At 36.5% G+C, this 20,689-nt stretch overlaps 1 protein-coding gene and 1 pseudogene across 7 annotated transcripts in view; one reads left to right on the forward strand and one right to left on the reverse strand.

Annotated features, from left to right (window-relative positions):
• The window catches only part of PHTF1 (putative homeodomain transcription factor 1), a 142,141-nt gene that overhangs the window by 39,934 nt on the left and 81,518 nt on the right, over window positions 1–20,689 (forward strand). For 6 of the 7 annotated variants that reach the window (XR_005215269.1, XM_037826336.1, XM_037826338.1 and 3 more), the window contains 2 exons: window positions 16,767–16,836; window positions 17,339–17,497. Coding sequence is in view for 6 of the 7 variants with exons in the window: in XM_037826336.1 (XP_037682264.1) it covers window positions 16,791–16,836; window positions 17,339–17,497 (205 nt within the window). In the remaining variant the exon portion in view is untranslated. Of the gene's footprint in view, window positions 1–10,341; window positions 10,483–16,766; window positions 16,837–17,338; window positions 17,498–20,689 lie in introns of all 7 variants that reach the window. The other variant, XM_037826337.1, reaches the window with a different exon arrangement.
• Window positions 10,268–12,101, reverse strand: LOC119513242 (annotated as a pseudogene).

The following is a 20,689-nucleotide window of genomic DNA, read 5'->3' on the forward strand; positions in this document are numbered from 1 at the left end:
AAAATAGTAGGGTCAGACAACACCACCACTACCAAGAATCCCATATCCCTCCCTTATATCCCCCTCTCATACTTATTTACCTTTAGTGTATTGCCTTTGTTACATTTAATGGAGGCATATTACAGTGTTATTGTTGACTGTGGACTCCAGTTTGCTTTGATTATATTTTTCCCACTGCTATTCCCTTTCCAGCACTGTGCATGGTTGACATTCATTTGTTCTCTGACGTGCAAGAACAATTTTATATTTGTACATTTAGTCACAATCATTGACCACTCCAGTTTTTGCTAAGTTAAACAGTCCCAGTCTTTATCTTCTATCTTTATCTCAGGTGTCATACATGCTCTTAGCCCTCCTCTTTCAGCCTTAGTCATGGACATCTTTGTTCAGTGTAGTTACAATATTGTGCTACCATCACACAGTATATAATAATCTATAGTCTATATAATCAAGCCTGCTGAACATGCTGAGATCAAATGTCTGATCTCTACCCTCTTTTTATCTCCTGATAGCCTGTGTTATCAGCTTTTAACTCCCAAAGTTTGCTCATTAATGTTAGTTCATAGTAGTAAGACCATACAGTATTTGTCATTTTGTTTCTGGCTTACTTCGCTTAACATAATGTCCTCATGATTCATCCACTTATATGTTCTGTGTCTTTGTTGTGTCTTACAGCTGCGTAGTACTCCATCATGTGTATGTACCACAGTTTGTTTATTCACTCATCTGTTGATGGACGTTTGGGATGTTTCCATCTCTTGGCTATTGTGAATAATGCTGCGATAAACATTGATTTACAAATGTCCTTTCGTGTCTTAACTTTCAGTTACTCTGAGTATATACCTGGTAATGGAATAGCTGGGTCATATGGCAAATCTATACTTAGTTTCCTGAGGAACTACCACACTGCCCTCCAGAGTGGTTGCACCATTCTGCATTCCCACCAACAATGAATAAGTGTGCCTCTTTCTCCATATCCTCTCCAGCACTTACAATTTTCTGTTTTATGGATAATGGCCATTCTGGTAGGTGTGAGATGATATCTCATTGTGGTTTTGATTTGCATTTCCCCGATAGCCGGTGAAATTGAGCATTTTTTCATGTATTTTTAAGCCATTTGTATTTCCTCTTCAGAAAAGTGTCTCTCCATGTCTTTTGCCCATTTTTTAATTGGATTGTTTGTCTTTCTGTTGTTGAGTTGTAGGATTGCTTTACATATTTGGGATATTAAACCCTTATCTGATATGTGGTTTCTAAATATTATCTCCGATTGTGTAGGCTGCCTTTTTACTTTTCTAACAAAGTCCTTTGATGTACAAAAGTGTTTGATTTTGAGGAGATCCTATTTGTCTATTTGTTCTTTGGTTACTCGCGCTTTGGGTGTAAGTTCTAGGAAACTGCCTTCTATCACAACATCTTTAAGAAATTGCCCTACATTTTCTTCTCAGAGTCTTATTATCTTAGCACTAATGTTTAGGTTTTTGATCCATTTGGAGTTAATGTTTGTATAAGGTGTGAGATAGGGGTCCTCTTTCATTCTTTTGGAAATGGATATCTAGTTCTCCAAACACCATTTATTGAACAGGCTGCTCTGTCCCAGTTGCCTTATCAAAGATCAGTTGTCCGTAGATGCGAGAGTCTATTTCTGAACCTCAATTCGGTTCCGTTGGTCAGTATATCTATCCTTTGCCAGTACCATTCTGTTTTGAGCACTGTAGCTTTGTAATATGCTTCAAAATCAGGTATTGTGAGACCTCCCACTTCGTTCCTCTTTGCCAAGATATTTTTTGCTATTCAGGGCATCTTGCCCTTCCAAATAAATTTGGTTATTGGTTTTGCTATTTCTGCAAAGTAAGTTGTTGGGATTTTAATTGGTACTGCATTGAAACTATAAATCAGTTTAGGTCAAGTTGACGTCTTAATTATACTTAGTCTTCCAATCTATGAAAATGGTATGTTCTTCCATTTTTTTAAGGTCCTGTTCGATTTCTTTTAGGAGTTTCTTGTAGTTTTCTTTGTATAAATTTTTTGTGGCCTTTGTTAAGTTTATTCCTAAATACTTGATTCTTTTGGTTGCTATTGTAAATGGAATTTTTAAAAATTTCTTCATCTTGTTCCACATTACTTGTGTATAAGAACACTACAGATTTTGGCGTGTTGGTCTTGTAGCCTGCCACTTTGCTGTATTCATTGATTAGTTCTAATTGCTTTGCTGTAGATTTTTCTGGATTTTCTACATATAGAATCATGTCATCTGCAAACAGTGGAAGTTCTACTTCTTACTCTCCAATCTGGATGCCTTTTATTTATTTTTCTTGCCTAACTGCTCTACCTAGAACTTCCAGCACAAAGTTGAATAACTATGGTGACAATGGGCATCACTGTCTTTTTCCTGATCTTAGAGGGAAAGCTTTCAATCTCTCCCCATTGAGTACTATGTTAGCTGTGGGCTTTTAATATATTGACTTTATCACATTGAGAAAATTCCCTTCTATTCCTATCCTTTGAAGTATTTTCTTCAAGAAAGAGGTTGAATTTTGTCATATGCCTTTTCTGCATTGATCAAGATGATCATGTGGTTCTTCTTCTTTGATTTATTAATGTGTTGTATTAAATTAATTGATTTTCTTGTGTTGAGCCAGCCTTGCATGCCTGGAATAAACCCCACTTGGTCGTGGTGTATACTTCTTTTAATGTGTTGCTGGATTCGATTTGTGAGTATTTTGTTGAGAATTTTTGCATTTATAGTCATTAAAGAGATTGGTCTATAATTTTCTTTTTTGTAGTATCTTTGTCTGATTTTGGTATTAGGGTAATGTTGGCTTCATAGAATGAGTTGGGTAGCTTTCCCTCTTCAGTTTTTTTGAAGAGTTTTAGCAGGATTGGTATTAATTCTTGAATGCTTGGTAGAATTCATATGTGAAGCCATCGGGTCCTGGGCTTTTCTTTTTTGGGATCTTTTTGATCACTGACTCAATCTCTTTACTTGTGATTGGTTTGTTGACGTTGTCTATTTCTTCTTAGGTCAATGTTGGTTGTTTATGCTTTTGTAGGAAGTTGTCAATTTTATGTAAGTTGCCTTGTTTATTAGCATACAGTTGCTCATAGTATATTCTCATTATTTCCTTTGTTTCTGCAGGGTCACTAGTTATGTTTCCTTTCTTGTTTCTGATTGCATTTATTTGCATCCTCTCTCTCTCTCTCTCTCTCTCTCTCTCTCTCTCTCTCTCTCTCTCTCTCTCTCTCTCTCTCTTTCTCTCTCTCGTTTTTGTTATCCTAGCTAGGGGTCCATCAATTTTGTTGATTTTCTAGAAGAACCAACTTCTGGTTTTGTTGGCTCTATTGTTTTCCGGTTCTCAGTTTCATTTATTTCTGCTCTAATTTTTGTTATTTCTTCCCTCCTGTTTGCTTTGGGATTAGTTTGCTGTTCTTTCTCTAGTTCCTCCAGGTGGACAGTTAATTCTTCAATTTTTGCTCTGTCTTCTCCTTTAATCTGGGTATTTAGGGCAATAAACTTCCCTCTCAGTACCGCCTTTGCTGCCTCCCATAAGTTTTGATATGTTGTGTTTTCATTGTCATTTTCTTCAAGGTATTTACAAATTTCTCTTGTAATTTCTTCCTTTACCCACTGGTTTTCTAAGAGTGTGTTGTTTTGTCTTCATGTTTGTGAATTTTACAGTCTTCTGCCTGTTATTTATTTCCAACTTCATTCTGTTACGATCCGAGAAAGTGTTTTTATAATACCAATATTTTTAAATTTGCTGAGACTTGCTTTGTGACCCAACATGTGGTCTATCCTAGAGAATGTTCCATGAGCACTTGAGAAAAATGTGTATCCTGCTGCTATGGAGTGTAGTGTTCTATAAATGTCTGTCAGGTCTATTTCATTTATCGTACAATTTAACATCTCTATTTCCTTATTGTACCTCTGTCTATATGTTCCATGCATTGTTAAAAGTGTTGTACTGAAGTCTCCAACTATTAATGTAGAGATATCTACTTGTCCTTTCAGTGTTCTCAGTGTTTGCCTCATGAATTTTGGGGCACTCTGGCTTGGTGCATAAATATTTATGATTGTTATGTTATCTTGATGAATTAACCTTTTATTAATATATAGTGTCCTTCTTTGTCTCTTTTAATAGTTTTACTTTTGAAGTCTATTTTGTCTGGTGTTAATATAGCTACTCCCGCTTTTTTCTGGTTGCTGTTTGCATGAAATACCTTTTTCCAACCTTTCACTTTCAGCCTATTTTTGTCCTTGTGTCTAAAGTTAGTTTCTTTTAGACAGCATATAGATAAGTCCTGTTTTTTAATACATTCTGCCAGTCTGTGTCTTTTTATTGCGGAGTTTAATCCATTAGCATTTAGTCTTATTACTGTAAGGGGTGTACTTTCTTCCACCATTTTGTCTTCTGGATTTTATATGTCATGTCTTATTTTTCCTCTCTCTCCTTTTACCCTTCCTGATAATCTTCATTTCTTCACTCTTCTCCAAACCTCTCTCTCCTGTCTTTTCCTATCAGCCTGTAGCACTCCCTTCAGTATTTCTTGTAGTGCCGGTTTCTTATTCACAAACTCTCACAGTGTCTGTTTGTCTGGAAATATTTTAAATCTCCCTCATTTTTGAAGGACAGTTTTGCCAGATATAGAGTTCTTGGTTGGCAGTTCTTCTCTTGCAGTATCTTAAATATATCATATCACTGTCTTCTTGCCTCCATGGTTTCTGCAGAGAAATCTGTACTTAGTCTTTGTTCTAGTTTGCTAATGCTGCCAGAAAGCAAAACACCTGAAATGGACTGGCTTTTATAAAAGGAGGTTTATTTGGTTACACAGTTATAGTCTTAAGGCCATAAAGTGTCCAAGGTAAGCACATCAGCAATTGGGTGCCTTCAGTGGAGGATGGCCAGTGGTGTCCAGAAAACCTCTGTTAGCTGGGAAGGCATGTGGCTGGCGTCTGCTCCAAAGTTCTGGTTTCCAAATGGCTTTTTCCCAGGACGTGCCTCTCTAGGCTGCAGTTTCTCAAAAATGTCACTCTTAGTTGCTCTTTGGTTGTTTTTCCTCTCTTAGCTTCTCTGGAGCAAGAGTCTGCTTTCAACAGCTGTCTTCAAACTGTCTCTCATCTGCAGCTACTCTCTCAGCTTCTGTGCATTCTTTAAAGTGTCCCTCTTGGCTGTAGCTCCTCTTCAGAATGTCAGTCTCAGCTGCACTGAGTTCCTTCTGTTTGCCATCTCATTTATATGGCTCCAGTGATTTAATTTAGACCTACACCAAATGGGTGGGGCACATCTCCATGGAAACACTCAAAGAATTACAATCTAATCAACAGTGATACATCTGCCCACATAAGATTACATCAAAGATAATGGTGTTTTGGGGGACATAATACATTCAAACTGGCGCAGTCTTATTGAGCTTCCCTTGTATATGGTGGATTGCTTTTCTCTTGATGCTTTTAGAATTCTCTGTTTGTCTTTGACATTGGGCAATCTGATCAGTAAATGTCTTGGAGTAGGTCTATTAGGGTCTATTCTGTTGGGCATGCGCTGTACTTCTTGAATCTGTATTTTTCTCTCTTTCATCAGAGTTGGGAAATTTTCAGTGATTATTTCTTCCATTATTCTTTCTGCCCCTTCTGCCCCCTCTTCTCCCTCTGGGGCACCCATAACACGTATATTTGTGTGCTTCATGTTGTCACTCAGCTCTCTAAGACCCTGCTCATATTTTTCCATTCTTTTCACCATCTGTTTTTAGGTGTGTATGAATTAAAATGTCTTGTCTTCCAATTCACTGATCCTTTCTTCTGCCTGTTCAAATGTTCTGTTGTATCCCTCCATTGTCTTTTTCATCTCCTCCATTATGCCTTTCATTCCCATAAATTCTGCCATTTGCTTTCTCAAGTTTATGACTACTTCTTATAGTCATCCACTGTCTTCCTTATATCCTTCATGTATTTTGCTATATCTTCCCTCAGTTAATTGACTTGATTTTTTTTATTGATTTAGGAGATTTGTTTGAACATTTTTAATTTGTTCTTCCTTCAGGTCATTGAGTTAATTTAGCAGTAGTTGCCTAAACTCCTGTATCTTGGTTGAACTATTGATTTGTTCCTTTGGCTGGTCCATATTTTTGTGTTTCCTAGTATGGCTCATTATCTTGAGCTGTCTAGGCATCTGAATTTCTTGATTAGTTTATTCTGGAGCTCATTTTCACTATTTTACTTAGGGTTTTCTTGTTGGTTGGCTTTGTTCTCTAACCTTTGGTTTTTAGTTCAGCTTATTCTAGGCTTCTAACTTAGGTTCTATTTAGTTGATCGGGGTTTTTCACCTCTAATTTTTCTGTTTCTTGCCCTGCCTCTATGTTGCCTTTTTGTGTGAGGGTCTCTTCAGATATGGTCAACCCCAGTCAGGTTTTCCACGTCCAGAGAGGCCTAGGTCTCAGGAGGAGGGTATGCAGTGTCCTTGAGAATGAGACCCTCCTGTAAAGCCTTTAGACTCTGTGCTTGTCTTATGCTGTCCAGCAGGTCACACTTGCCAGCCTGCAGCTCCCCCACCAGTGTGAGGAGGTACAGTGCCTTTAGTTCTCCCGGTGACCCTGCCCCTGTCGGATGTGTGGCTGACTGAAGCTGGTTTCTGAATTCCAGCTCCTGGGGTCTGTGTTCCCCAAAGTAGGGCGGCCACTGGAGCTTGGCCATGCCCCCCTTTTCTTGGGAACTTATGGTCTTTAGTGATTTTTCTCTTCCACTAGTCTTATTGCTTTGTCTCTCAGAGCTATCTTAGATTTACTCTTGCCTGGGCCCAGATTTCAAGTCTTTGAGGCTTTCTGTGATGTGCTTTTTAGAATAGTTATTTAAAAAAAAAAAAAAAAGAGTAAAAGATAAAAAAAAGAAAAAAGAAAGAGTCCAGTATAGACTAAAGAAAAGCCCTTTAATTCGGTCTTTGTAGTTCCAGTGTGCTATTAATTGCAAAAAGACAAGGAGTTGAAGGCCATTAAAGAACAATCAAGAAACCAGAAAAACCAGCTTTTCAGAGAAGGGCCCGGACCCCCTATGTTTGCATATGTGCCTGATTCTGTTTGAGCCGGGCACTTCTCCATGTTATGTCCACCCCCAACTCCAAAAGTTTCTGGTTTTGTTATTTATTTATTTATTTATTTTGTTGTTTTTTGTTAGCCTTATCTCCTCTCCACTAGGCTGACTGCTCCGAGATTCTCCGGTATCTGGTCTTGGTGTATCTATGGTTGGAATTTGTGTTCAGCAGTCTGAGTTAATCAGTGCTGCAACTGCAGTTCTCCTTCCTGGTTCCCAGCACTGACGGCCCCTCCTCCCTCGGGATTGTGCCTGGCAGCGTGGGGCACAGTGTCCCTGGCTGTGAGAACTTACAGACTTCACTGATCTCAGCTGTTCCACGGGTTCATGAATTTTGTATGAAGTATGTCCAAACTTAGATTCCCCTGAGGTGTCTGGTCCGCGCAGTTCCTAGCTATCTACCAGCTGCCCCAGAGGAGTAACTAAAACCCACACCTCACCACTCTGCCATCTTGCTCCGCCTCCTCTTATTTTTTTATCCAGCTAATGATATGACAGAAATTTCCTTGAGTGCCAGGAGCTAACAAAACCCAACAAACCAATGTAAAAAATAGCTTTCCCTTTCTTTGCAAATTGGTTCTGCATTGGCTGGTGTTTTCCTTCAGAGTTTAGCCCTTCTATTAAGATGATCAGCTCAAGGGGAAAGTCAAGTGCAGAGTTCACTCTATCTTTTTTGAGCCTGTGTTTTGTTTTGGGTTTGTACTTGCTGGTGTCCTTATGAATTCCCTGTTTATAAGAATCAGAATGTCCCCTCTACTCCCTATGAATAGATATTCTCCCCCTTCTGGATGCTCTATTGTATATCTTAAAGTAGGTAATGCTATGCCCCAGGACATTTTCACTTAATTGTTTCTTACACTGCTTTAGCTTTCTGAAAGCTCTTTCTGCCTGCAGGGCAATTTGTTTGAGGGCAGCCGGAGTCACACTTCTGGTTCATTCTTTCAGCTCGCCACCCAGTAGATTGGCATTGACATACAGGCACCCCATTATGCCTATAGGCATTACTCTGCTCCCCCTCAAACAGGGCCAGGGTCCCACAATCAGAGCACAGGCCTGTTCCATACTTTGTAGGCAAGGGAGTGGGGATGGGGCCTGCAAGGGCTCCATTAGCATCTCTTACCATTTTTAAAGCTACATTTTCTTGATTCAGCACTTGCCCAGTTACTGCAACCCTTTAATTGTTTTCCTGAGTTTTGAGGAAGATAGTTCTGCTAGTTTGTTAGTTGTTCAAAGATTCTTTGGAGAATTGGAACCCTGGAGCATCTATGACACAATTTGGTTGACTGGAAGTCTTGTTTTTGTTTCAACACAAATCTGATCGTTTTTCTTATATTTGAAACTGTTCAGTAACTTCCTAAAGTCCTTATAATAGACATAGACTCCTAGCATGATTGTAATCTTCACAGTCTGGCTTCTGTTTCCCTCTCCAGTTTACTTCTCTCCCTTATAACCTAGTAACCTAGACCCCTTTTACTTCCAGTGTGCTTTAGGCCTTCTTGAAATTTCTTTCGTTTTTTCATGCTGTCTCTTATTTTGGGTCTTCTCATATTCTTTTCTTGATTCCTTCTGTTGCTATACCCATGCCCAACTTTGAAAATTCTTACATATCCTCCAGGTCTCACATTAAATACAATTTTCCTTTGGAAATTTTTCTTTGACTTCTCTACCGGAGGTGTAGGTACTTTTACACATCGTCCTATAGTGCTAAACTTGCTTTGTAATTATTGACTGTTTCATCATCTGCACTAAATCAAGGGTGGTTTCCTTCATTGTGCCAGACTGTGTAGACTATGCCAGACTGATTCTTTTTTTTTTTTTGATTATTGAAGAGAACTTTAATCGTTTCATTACAAAACCATTAAGCAAACAATGTTAAAAACTTTTAAAATAAGATATTTTAAACAATTTCTTAAAAAAAAAACCCAACAGTGCAGAAAATACCATTAAAACATTTGATTAAGTACACACATTTTAATACTTCTCTATTCCTTTTGGAACCTAGGCTTTTAAATTTTGGACCTAAGTAAGCTCAAAGCAAATAAAGAAGATTACAGATGAACATATTCTACGTAGTTACAATCTTGAAAACAAAATTGAAAACTCCTTCCTTAGAGTCTTATTTCCAGGGAGCAGTTATGTGATTTTTTTTGAATCAAAACAATCTGAATAATTCTTTGCTTTTCAAAGTTACTATCCAAGAAGTATACTAGGAAAATATGTGCGTATTGGGGTTTATTTACATAATGTTATCTGTTCACTGCCTAGACCTATTTACTAACCTTGGATCTGTTATTATACTTTTTGTCAGGAATTTAACAAGTAAGGTGGATTTTAAACAAGCAAAAAATTAAAAAGAAATCAAATGAATCATGTAATCCAACTTGGCATTTTGTTAATGACATCGATTACCAGTAACAAATTCACTAAAGATAAGTAGCACTAGGATTTTCATACAACAAAAATTAATGAAGTGACAATAGCACACTTACTAAGGTTAATTTTAATTAAATCTGATGACAGGTGTGCATTTGATTAATTCGGTTTTTAAGACTAAAATATTAAACTCTAGAATTCTATATAAAAGGCTATGCATATGTTACTCATTCCTTCCCCCCTTTTCTTGTTACAGAATAGAAATTCAAAACACTTTCTAAATATAGTCCAGTTGAGTTGCTTCAGCAAAGTGCCTATGATGTGAGAACTTTGTATACAGAATTCAGGAATTACCTTTAAGAATTGGGCCTGTAAATTTGCATGTGTTGAAATTTGCCTGATTGCTTCTGATGCGGCAGAGTATAATCCTGGTTCAAAAGTGTGCTTTATAAAAAAAAAAATGGTCACATGTGGAAACAACCTTGCTTTGTCAGTGTTCTCATATGAGGCATGTAATTTCTACAGGTACAGCCACAAAGTTTCATAATTAAGGATTCAGAGTGCTATTTAGTATATGCCACCCCAAGATTTTTCCTTTCTTTGAATCACCGGATAATTTTGACAAATTTAGCCCTGACTTTTCAATCCATAAATACAAAACTAGGGATGGGGTGGGGGTTGAAGGAGGGGTGGGTGGAATGAGCTGTCTTAGTATTTTTTATTTTTGTTTTGTTTAAATAGTTCTTATTGTGTGATAAAGAGCTGTCTGTACTTATCCATCCAATCACTGTTTTATAGTTGAAACTGGCTTTAATTATTAAAATTATATACTAGGAAATTGCAGTACTTGGTTGCAAATAATTTGCCATTTGGTGTTGGGTCAGAAAAAGCTATTTCATCAGTGCTGAGAAAATATCCAAACATGAAGCAATTCCTGAGAGTATCTACCAGTCTTCTTGCAATGTGCTTTCTTCTCTTCAATCTGAAGACCCAGATTCTACTCATCCCGCACTCTGCAGGTTCTGGTAAGTTTGAACAATACCAAGCCCTATGACATTCTTTAGAGCTTGGGGGTTCTGAGCCAACTGTTTCAGATAAAACACGGAAGGCCTGTTTGATGGGCTCCGCAATTAAACACCCAACGACTCTCTTTTCATCAGATATAAAGAGAAACATTTTAGTTTTGTTTAGATACCTGGGAACAACTTGCTGGAATCCTAATTCATTATCAACAAGTTCTTGGACATCTTCTACCTTTCTGATAGCCTAATTTGGATCATGTGGCAGGACCAGCACGATTTTCCCATCCCAAAACTCTGCTACTCTTTCTTCCAAACTGCATATGTGATTCCCTCCAGAAATCTCTGGTGATGCACAACATGGTTAGTTTATCTTCAGGATTGGAAGCAGTACAGATCGTGCCACAAGACTTACACGTAGTAGTCCGCAAGTATTTCTGGCCCGCATCAATGATGGACTGGTCTTTAATATCTTTATTTGTGTCTTTGGTATTAGTATTTTTCTGTGTATTAGTCTGTTTCAAGAAGTTAGTAGGTATTATGGATCCCATAGAAGACTGTTTTTCAGCTAGAAATCTTTTGGGGATAGATAATAGACTTGTGAAAAACTGCTTTCTTGAGAGAATCTTCTGAATAAAAATGAATACTTCATCAAGTTTACATTTTCTTGAAGAAACTACTCCACCTGATGAATCCTTTGTTAATTTTTCTTCATTTGTACTTCTTGAACACAGTAGCTCAGTGTTCAGTTCCTTTTCCAGTAACAGGCACCTTGGTACTTGCCTTGTCACAAACCTTTTTCTTCCATTAACAGTCCCTACATCAGAAACTTCAATCACTTCTGATTTATTCTTTTGGGTGAGTTCCAGTAATGGTTTGTTTTCCAGAGACAGTTTTTTAAGAGAAGATTTTTTTCTACTAACAAAAAATGCTGCTCCAACCTGGAGTGTAACTTGTGGTTTTATTTTTTATTTTAGAACACAAGGAGCATTCAGATTATTTTTGGTGAATAACAATTACTCTCTTTCTCCACAGCTGGCTTATAGCCACTCTATTTTGCATGGAATTTTTAGAAGGCTTGATGCACTTATAACTTGGATGATACTTAGCAGTCAAAGTCTTCTGTAATTTTTTTATTCATCTTCTTGGAGTGGACAGCTTTTCCCTGTATTTTTTTCATCACACTGGGAGAAGATTTATCTTCATTATTAGGCTTTAGACAAGTGGATCTACTTTTACTAGCTTTCTCTCTAATGGATTGAGGTACCACTTATCTTTGTTATAAAAGGATAGAGAGGACACAGCAGATTTAAATGGTGAACTTTGATTTGCAGATGGCAATCTGTTTTTTTAGTTGTTGCAAACGATGGTGTATTAGTCCAATTGAAATGAAATGGCCTTGTTGAAAATGATACACCTCTTCTTCATTTTTACCACTGGTTTGGATACTCCTTTTTATTAGGTGATGGAAGTAAATTTTCTGTAAAGTCCAATATTAATTTCTTTGATGGAATGTCTGCTAATCGACTGTCATAGTTCAAAGAACGTTGCTTCCTTTTCCCTTGAAAAGCTACTATCTTCTAAGTTGAATACCTGCACCTCAGAAACAGGTGACCTCTCCTCATCCTAGCCAGGTGCTCCTTGCAGATTGATTCTTTTGATTGCAATATAATGGAAATTTCAGCCCACTAAGAGATAGAGCTGTGTTACAGGGTGTTAACCTGTCTTTTTTCCCTGTTAAATGCAGAGTCCATTGATCATGCAGCCATAGTTCCAACTTTTCTTTCTTCCTAAAAGCAGGAACTTTATTTTTCTTAGTGGTTTGAGCATGTGATGGTGTTATAAAGTTATGTTGGGGGCAACCAGGTCTTGGCAGATAATTTCCAGCCACTACTGAGACAGTTAGTGCAGGGGTATCCTGATTCTCTTCTACAGACTTTTCCTTGACTGCTAGGGCAGAGGTTGTAGTTAATGGTGAAATCCACTAGCAGCTCCCCATCTTTAATCCCATTAAACCTTTCAAAGTCAAGCAATCTTGTTTGACCTGAAACAAAGGAACCAACTGCTCCCTACTTTGATGAGGAATGTATTTTTGCCATTTAGTGAGATGCAGAATAGTGTAAAGTTTAAGAGCGCAGACTTTGGTGTGGGAATGACTGGGTTAGGATCTCTGTGCCTTGATTTCCTCATCTGTAAAGTAAGAATAATAGTGGTACCAACTTCACGGGACAGTTGTGAGGACTAAATGAGTTAAACAAGTTTATGTAAGTATATTATAGACTAATGCTTGATGCATGTTTGCTCTTCTTATGTATACTATTGAACATGTAAAGTAGAAGGATTCAAAAATGAAAGCATGGCATGTTTGTTTGTTTAATTCTCCCTTAGTACAAACATATACAAAAGTGTATAGTGATTTTTCTCATCTCACTTTAGAACAGTGGTCATAAATTAATGACCTCTGTTCCCTTAGCAAAGTAAAAGTGGTGAGGGAGATTCAGCAACCTTTCCTGAGGAAGCCTGATCCATTTGGCTTTATTGTCTGTCTTCCCTTCTATTCTATACACTCTTTAAAGGTAGGGCCATGTTACCACTTATCTATTGATGTATACATAGTTCAAGTAGAATATCTGGCATATAGAAACACACACTGAATATTTATTGACTGAGTGAATGAATGTGTGCTAAGGCAGGTTTGCATAGTTTGGTATTTACCTTCAGTTAATACTAACTCGAGTTCCATAACATTGTACATGAAAAGTTTAGAAAGCAAAGAAACTAGAAAAATTACTATGGCTCTAAAATTAAGAGCTTGAAGCTTCTTTGTCTGGAATAGTACTGATGCAAATGACCTAACACATTTGATATAGTATAATTCAGTAATATTTTTACTTTTTAAATTTTAATTTCTGATTTTGAATATAGCACAAAATTATTGTTATTTCCGTGAACAATAATACATATTTTCAACAATTGCTGTTCATGTTTCTTCGAAGGTTTATTTTTTCTTAAAATACCTAATTTTCAAAATTTGATTCCTTCTTAGATTTAATTTTATTACCCTTAGGGTTTTAAAACAATATCCTATAAAACATATCTACAGTTTGTAGTTGAGTTGAGTAGAAACATAGGATTTAATTATTAAGACTGCATCTATTTAGTTAATCAGAGCTAAAGATGAATACTAGCTGAATGTCTAGAATAGGGAAATAGCAAATTACTGTAACCTTTTATGTTAATTTTAATGATTAAATATTTATATTTATACTTGATCAGGAATTAGTATATAAAAGAATTGATTGACCATGAAATTAAAATTCATCTTTAAAATACTTCTACTTATTAATAGTAATTTAATAAAATGCTTAGAAACACACAAACAAAAGATCATTCACAAATTTACTTTCAATTCATAATCGGCAGCAAAGTTGTTATGACTTTCAAATATTGAGTTTTCCTTTACAAACCATTGTCTATATGTTAATAAAATTGAGTAAATGCCACCCCTTTTGGACAGTAATGTTTAATTAAGAGCCATGAGAAACTTGGGGAATGTAACATGCAGCCTTTAGAAGTCCATGCATATGTCTTTTAAGAGAAATGCATATAGTGTAAAATAGCACAGATTGAGCTCCTTTAATTCGAAATGGTAGAAGATAAAGGCATTGGATAGAATCCTTTCTTCATCTTTTGGGAAAAAAGTTTATGACTAGATTTCTGGTTAAATGTGGTGGATTGGCCACACACATTTATAATCACTCACTTCTGAGTCACCACTAACATTACATAAAATGGATTCATAAAATGAATATATCCACAAAGTCAAGGAATAAGAGAGAGGAAGGAGACTTCAGCAGATCAGAAAGCAACATTTTTGGAAGATGAAAAATGGATAGAGGAGTGTTAGAAAAGCAGATCAAGTTATAATGGACTGCAGAGGAGAATGCAGTTAATAAGTAAGTCAGTTTGCCCTCTGAGTGCTCCCCAGAGAGGCATAGGACTTGAAAGCACCAGGTACTATGTGAGACAAAGATGATTTATGGAGTAAAAAATAGGGGGATTGGGTGAAGTTTGAAACAGAGCAGTTTAATTTCCTGGTCTGCTCTTCAGCCACTTAAAGGCAGGCAACAATGCCCTTAGCAGGGGAAACTGGTGATATTTTTTGTAGAGAATGAATTAGAGAAGCTCTGGGGATAGTGAAGGGCAGACAAGAGTCATGATGCTGAAGACAAAATTGTGAGCCACTTATTCTACTCTTAAAACTTCTATGCCAGAAGCCTACATCCCCATCCCCTACCAAGAGAATACTGGATTTGAGGAGACTGAATGGCCCCTGGAAAAAGTGTCTCCATATGTTGACATTGGTGATTCCATTAATGAAATGGTCCACTTGCTGCCTGATTACCCTCCAGCAAAGCCCAGGTCTATAAGCTACACTTACATATATAGAACTTCCAATACATTTTTTTAACTTTTTGTCGCAGTATAAAACATATTTAATAAATAAGTTAAATTCCTATTGTTTAAGCCAACCAGTTTCTGGTATTTTGTAAGAGTCTTGGCAAACTAAGACAATGGGTGATTTCCAGTTGTTGTTGGTGGGTAGTTTCCAGTTTTTGGCTCTTGTAAATAATGCTTCTATGAACATTTTGTTCACATTACTTGGTGAAGTATGTATGCATTTCTCTTGAGTATATATATCTAGGGGTAGAATGCTGAGTCCATCAGATTCTGGCATATAAATGGACAGCCAGCAACTACTAGACATTTGAGGGAATCCTCCAAAATGAAAGAGGATAGGAAGAAAAGAACCTGATGAATCAAAAGAAAAATTTGAAAGATGGGAGGAAATTTGCAGAAAGAACAAAAAGACAGAAGACAGGAGAGAAAAGTTTTAAGTCTTGGAAGGGAAGAAATGTAAAAATTGTAAGAAAATTTCTTTAAACTTAAAGACACAAATTTCCATGTAGAAGGAATTCCTTGAGGATCTAGCACAATAGGTGATAAAAGTCTAGGCACATCATTATGAAATTTTTGAAAACCATGATAAATAGAGGCTTCAGAGGAAACAAACAATTCACATACAACGATCAAAACTCAGAATGCATTGGACTTCACAGCAGTGACATTTGAAGCTAGAAAACAATGGAACAATGTCTTCATTCTGTAGGGAAAATGATTTACAACTTAGAATTCTATACCTAGGATAACTTTCAATCAGGTATGAGAGAAGAATGAAAACGTTTTCAGACTTGCAAGTATTCAAAATATTATCTTCCTTGATCACTATCTCAGGAAGCTGCCAAAGGATATGCTCTAAGAAGACGTGGGATAAAGGATATAGGGATTTATCACAGAAAGAGTTGAAACAAATTCTCAAGATGATAGTAAAGAGAAGTCGTGGGATTACAGCTGTGCAACAGGCCCAGAAAGCAACTTAGTTCAATTAGAACAGGAAGACAGAGGGTTGTGGAAAGGGAATTTCCAGGAAGTTTTTTAAAAAAAGCCTTTACTTTTCTGGCACTTGAATATTTGGAAAGTGATAAATATTTCTGATCTCATGGAGTAAATGGAAGAATATAAATGTAATTTATAGGGAACAGTATTTCACAGTGAACAATATTTCATAGTGATTGTACTGTAAATACTTATTATTTATCAAAAAATTATCACTATGTTGCAAGGATATATGATTTGGGGATGGAAGTTGGGATGTGGGAGATTAGTGATGTAAGAGCAATAGTCTCTAACACTGTATTAGGATCTGATAGATGGTTTCTAAAATCAATAAGTTAAGAATTAGCAATCTAAGCATATTATTTAAAAGTATGGGAACAAATACCAAGAGAAACAGCAGAAGAAAGATGAAAGTGATTTGTTTTAGAGAAGTGAAACTGGGGGGGAAGGAGGGGTTGGGACAGGGGACTACTATTTTTCATTTATTGATCTTTTGGCATTGTTTGATTATTTTAAAAAGTATAGTGAAAAACTATGTGATGCTAATGTGAACAACTGATTGTACACTTGGGATGATTGTATGTATGTGAATATATCTCAATAAAATGGAATTTAAAAAAGTATATGCACACATAACTTAATAAAACTAAAAATTAAAACAGAATAAATAATACTGACAGATCCCTTTAGGAACATTAGGATTAAAGTATCTCCAGTAAAAGGGATTCAAGTTATGGAGAAAAAGAATCATAAATTTATCTTTGGATTTAGAGGGCTTTTTTTCCCCCTTGGTTTATTTGTTTTTGTTTTTTGCTCTTTTTGTTTTATCTTAGGGCTTCAAAAACAAACCAAAAAAGATGGGTCACATAAAGCCAGACTTAATTGATGTTGACTTAATCAGAGGTAAGTTCTAAAATTAGTTGTTTCTTATGTGTATTACTACATTATTTCATACTGGTACCAAAGATTATTGTTAGATATATTCCCTAGATGCTGTACTTTAATTTCCAAAAGTAATGTTTTTCCCTTTTCTTTCTGATAGTCATTTCACAGTCTCATCATTCAGGCTTTAACATTTTTCCCTCTTTGCCTTATTAGTATTGTGTGGCTATATAAGTTAGATGGTTTTTATAAGGGTGAAAGAGGGATGAACTTGGAGACCTGCTGTAGTGTATTTAAGAAAAATATATTGTATAACATTCAAGTGAGCCTGACTTATTTTGAGTTCCTGTCTTAGTGGTTGAGGCAAGAAGTTATTATACTTGATGAATATCTAAGAGGATTTTTTTTAATTAAACAGGTTATGTGCTGATTTCTTCTCTCAACTGTTTTGAATATAGTACTACAAATAGACATCAGTATAGTGAACATAAATGTTTGATGTTTTATTTTATTGTGTTTAAAGGCTCAACGTTTGCCAAAGCCAAACCTGAAATTCCATGGACATCTCTGACTCGAAAGGGGCTTGTTCGAGTTGTATTTTTTCCATTGTTCAGCAAATGGTGGATTCAGGTTACCTCTCAAAGAATCTTTGTTTGGCTGCTCCTGCTTTACCTCATGCAAGGTAATTGGAGGAGTTAAAATCATCTGTAACAGTGTTTCTTTTTCCTCCTTTTGCTGTTAATGAAGACCTTCCTGTTCTTACATTTACCCTTTCATTGGATGGTTTATAAAGTACAAAGAAATAAAGGGGTATACCTTACTTGGAGTTCATCTTAAATTATTTGGCTCAGAGAGTTTAGCATTGTTCAACACACTTGTCTACTTCCTTGCCTCTCTTGAATTTCTTTCCACCTGTTTCACTGGCCAAGCCTTCTCAGTCTTTTCTTCTGTCTGACCTTTAAATATTGGGTTACCTTGAGGTTCAATCCTGGGTCCTCTTCTCTACCATAGGTAATCTCATCAAAAGCCCTGTTGCTTTAAATATCATTGATAAACTGGTGATTCCCAAATTTGTATCTTCAGGCCAGATCTCTCTTCTTAATGTCAGACTTTAAATCTAACTGCTTGCTTGGCATTTCTATGTGGAGATATAATAGGTATCTTGAACTTAAATTATGCCCAGAATGGAACTCTTGGTATTTTTTTTGCATGTACTTGTTCCTCTTTGGGTCTTCCCCATTTTATTAAATGACTCCAACAATCATCCAGTTTTCAAGTGAAAAATTAAGTCAAACTACCATTGGCTGTACATCCAGTCTGTCACCAAGTCTGCCAGTTTTGCTTCCAAAATATGTCTTGACTCTATTTTTCTCAGTTTCTCCTGCCACCGTCATAACCCAAACCATCAGCATCTTTTTGGCTAGAGGAATTAAAAAAAAAATGGAAACTATGTCAAGTCATTCTTCTGCTTAAAACCCTTTAATGACTTCCCACCGAACCTTAGAATAAAATACCAAACTCCTTTCCATAGCCTACAGTGCCCATACATATCTATTTGCTGCTTACCTCTCAGACTTAAGCTCTTATGAACCTATTTTTTCTCTCTAGACATAATGGCCTTTTTTGTCTCACACAGAGCTTTTCTTTCTACTTGGAACATCCTTAAGGCTTTTCACTTGGCTATCTTTTTCATCATCTTTAAGATCCCTGCTCAGATGTAAGTTTCATAGAGAGGCTGTCCCTAGCTATACTTTCTAGATAATCCTACCACCCCCAGTGAATATCTCATGGTTCTATTTTTTAAAAATCTTTTTTATGCGTTTGTTTTTATTGTGAACGTTAATATATGTATGTAACAGTGATAACTTTAAAAGCACAATTTAACAAGAAGTTAGAGAGCAAATTTTAAAGAATGTTTTGGGTTACAGTTCCACAATTTCAGTTATTTCCATTATTTTAAAATATAACATGTATACAGAAAAGTGTTAACTTTCGATGTACAGTTCAACAGGCAGTTACATAGGCAATTTCGAAAATTGTTACGATTTTAGCCCCACAGTTTCAGTTCTTTCCTTATTGTGAAATATAGGGTATATACAGAAAGGTGAAAACTTTCAAAGCACAATTCAATGAATAGCTATAGAGCAAATTTCAAAGAATGTTATCGGTTACAGTTCAATCATTTCAGATATTTCCTTCTAGCATTCTAACACCCTAGCATCACCATATATATAAAAAGTTTCAGTATTCATAATCCTTTGTTAGATCCTATCTTGTCTGTTGCTACCCCTTCCTCTCGTTTAATCTCTTTCTCTGTCTTCAGGGGTGTCTAGGCAGTGACCAACCTAACTTGTTCATATTGAAAAGGGAGTGTTGACAGTATGGGGAAGGGGACTGCATCTAACTGTTGTTCTTAAAGAGACTGTTGCCTCTGGGTTTTAGGACTTGTCTGGTATAGGAACACTCTGGTGGATGTAAGGTTCTGAAAGATAAAACTTAGTGAGTGAATCTTTTATAGAATCTCAGATAAGGACCTAGGTATTTTGGGACTACTTTTGGTAAGGGCATGGTGTACTGTGGCCATTTGGGATATCTAGCTGGAGCTTGCATAAGAGAAACCTCCAGGATAGCCTCTTGACTTTATTTGGGATCTCTCAGCCACTGTGACCTCAGCTTGTTACCTTTCTTTTTTCTGCCTTTTGGTCAAGTAGGCATTTTCAATCCCTCGCTGCCAGGGCCAGGTTCATTCCTAGGTGTCATGTCCCACATCACCAGAGAGGTTCATTCCCCTGGAAGTCATGTCTCTTGTAGTGAGGGAGTTAAAGAATTCATTTGCCGAGTTGGGCTTAGAGAAGGAAAGCCCACATCTGAGCAACAAAAGAGGTTCTTGGAGGTGCCTCTTAAGCATAATTATAGGAGGGCTCAGCCTCCTATTTACAACCCTAAATTTCACAAGAGTAAGCCTCAAGTGAAGTGGGTTCCTAACTTCCCTTAATATATATTCTATCCCAGGATAAATGGCCTGTTTCTTACATTATCTTCACTTAGTTATACAATCATCATCACTCTCAACTTTAAACAATTATCTTAACATATTACATCCAGAGTTCTTATCAGCTGCTAATTATTCATCTCTGATATTAGTGTTGAGTTGATAAGATATTCTTATTAAATATAGTGTTTAATACATAATAGGTAGTTTTTCCATACCACTCTGTTAACCCTCTGCACCAGTGTCATACCTTCTAAGTATATCATGCTAACAATTATTTATGTTTGTGGTGCTCATCTGTGGGTTACATGCCTTTAAACAACCATTTATAAACATGTTCACCTTCAATGCATCAGTGATACTTATAATCCCATTAATGAACCTTAGTCACTCCTGAGCATTCCCATACCATTAGGATCACCTTCATTATCATATCTGTACATAGTAGATTATCATTCCCCCTTCACTAGCTTCTGACTATCTCTAGTTCCCTTATAAGACACTTATAAGGTCTACCTTATAAGACACTTAATTTACATTTTTCACAGAGTTCATATTAGTGGTAACATACAATATCTCTCCTTTTGTGTCTGGTTTATTTCAGCATTATGTCTTTAGGGTTCATCCATGTTGTCATATGTTTCATGACCTCATTGCTTCTTACTGCTGCATAATACTCCATTGTGTGTATGTACTACATTTTGTTTATCCACTCATCTATTGAAGGACATTTGGATTGTTTCCATCTCTTGACAATTGTGAACAATGCTGCTGTGAACATTGGTGTGCAAATATCTGTTCGTGTCACTGCTTTCAGATCTTCTGGGTATACACTGAGAAGTGAAATTGCTGGATCATAGGGTAACTTGATATCTAGTTTTC

Source organism: Choloepus didactylus, chromosome 2, assembly GCF_015220235.1.
Source record: "Choloepus didactylus isolate mChoDid1 chromosome 2, mChoDid1.pri, whole genome shotgun sequence".
Classification (NCBI taxonomy): Eukaryota; Metazoa; Chordata; class Mammalia; order Pilosa; family Megalonychidae; genus Choloepus; species Choloepus didactylus.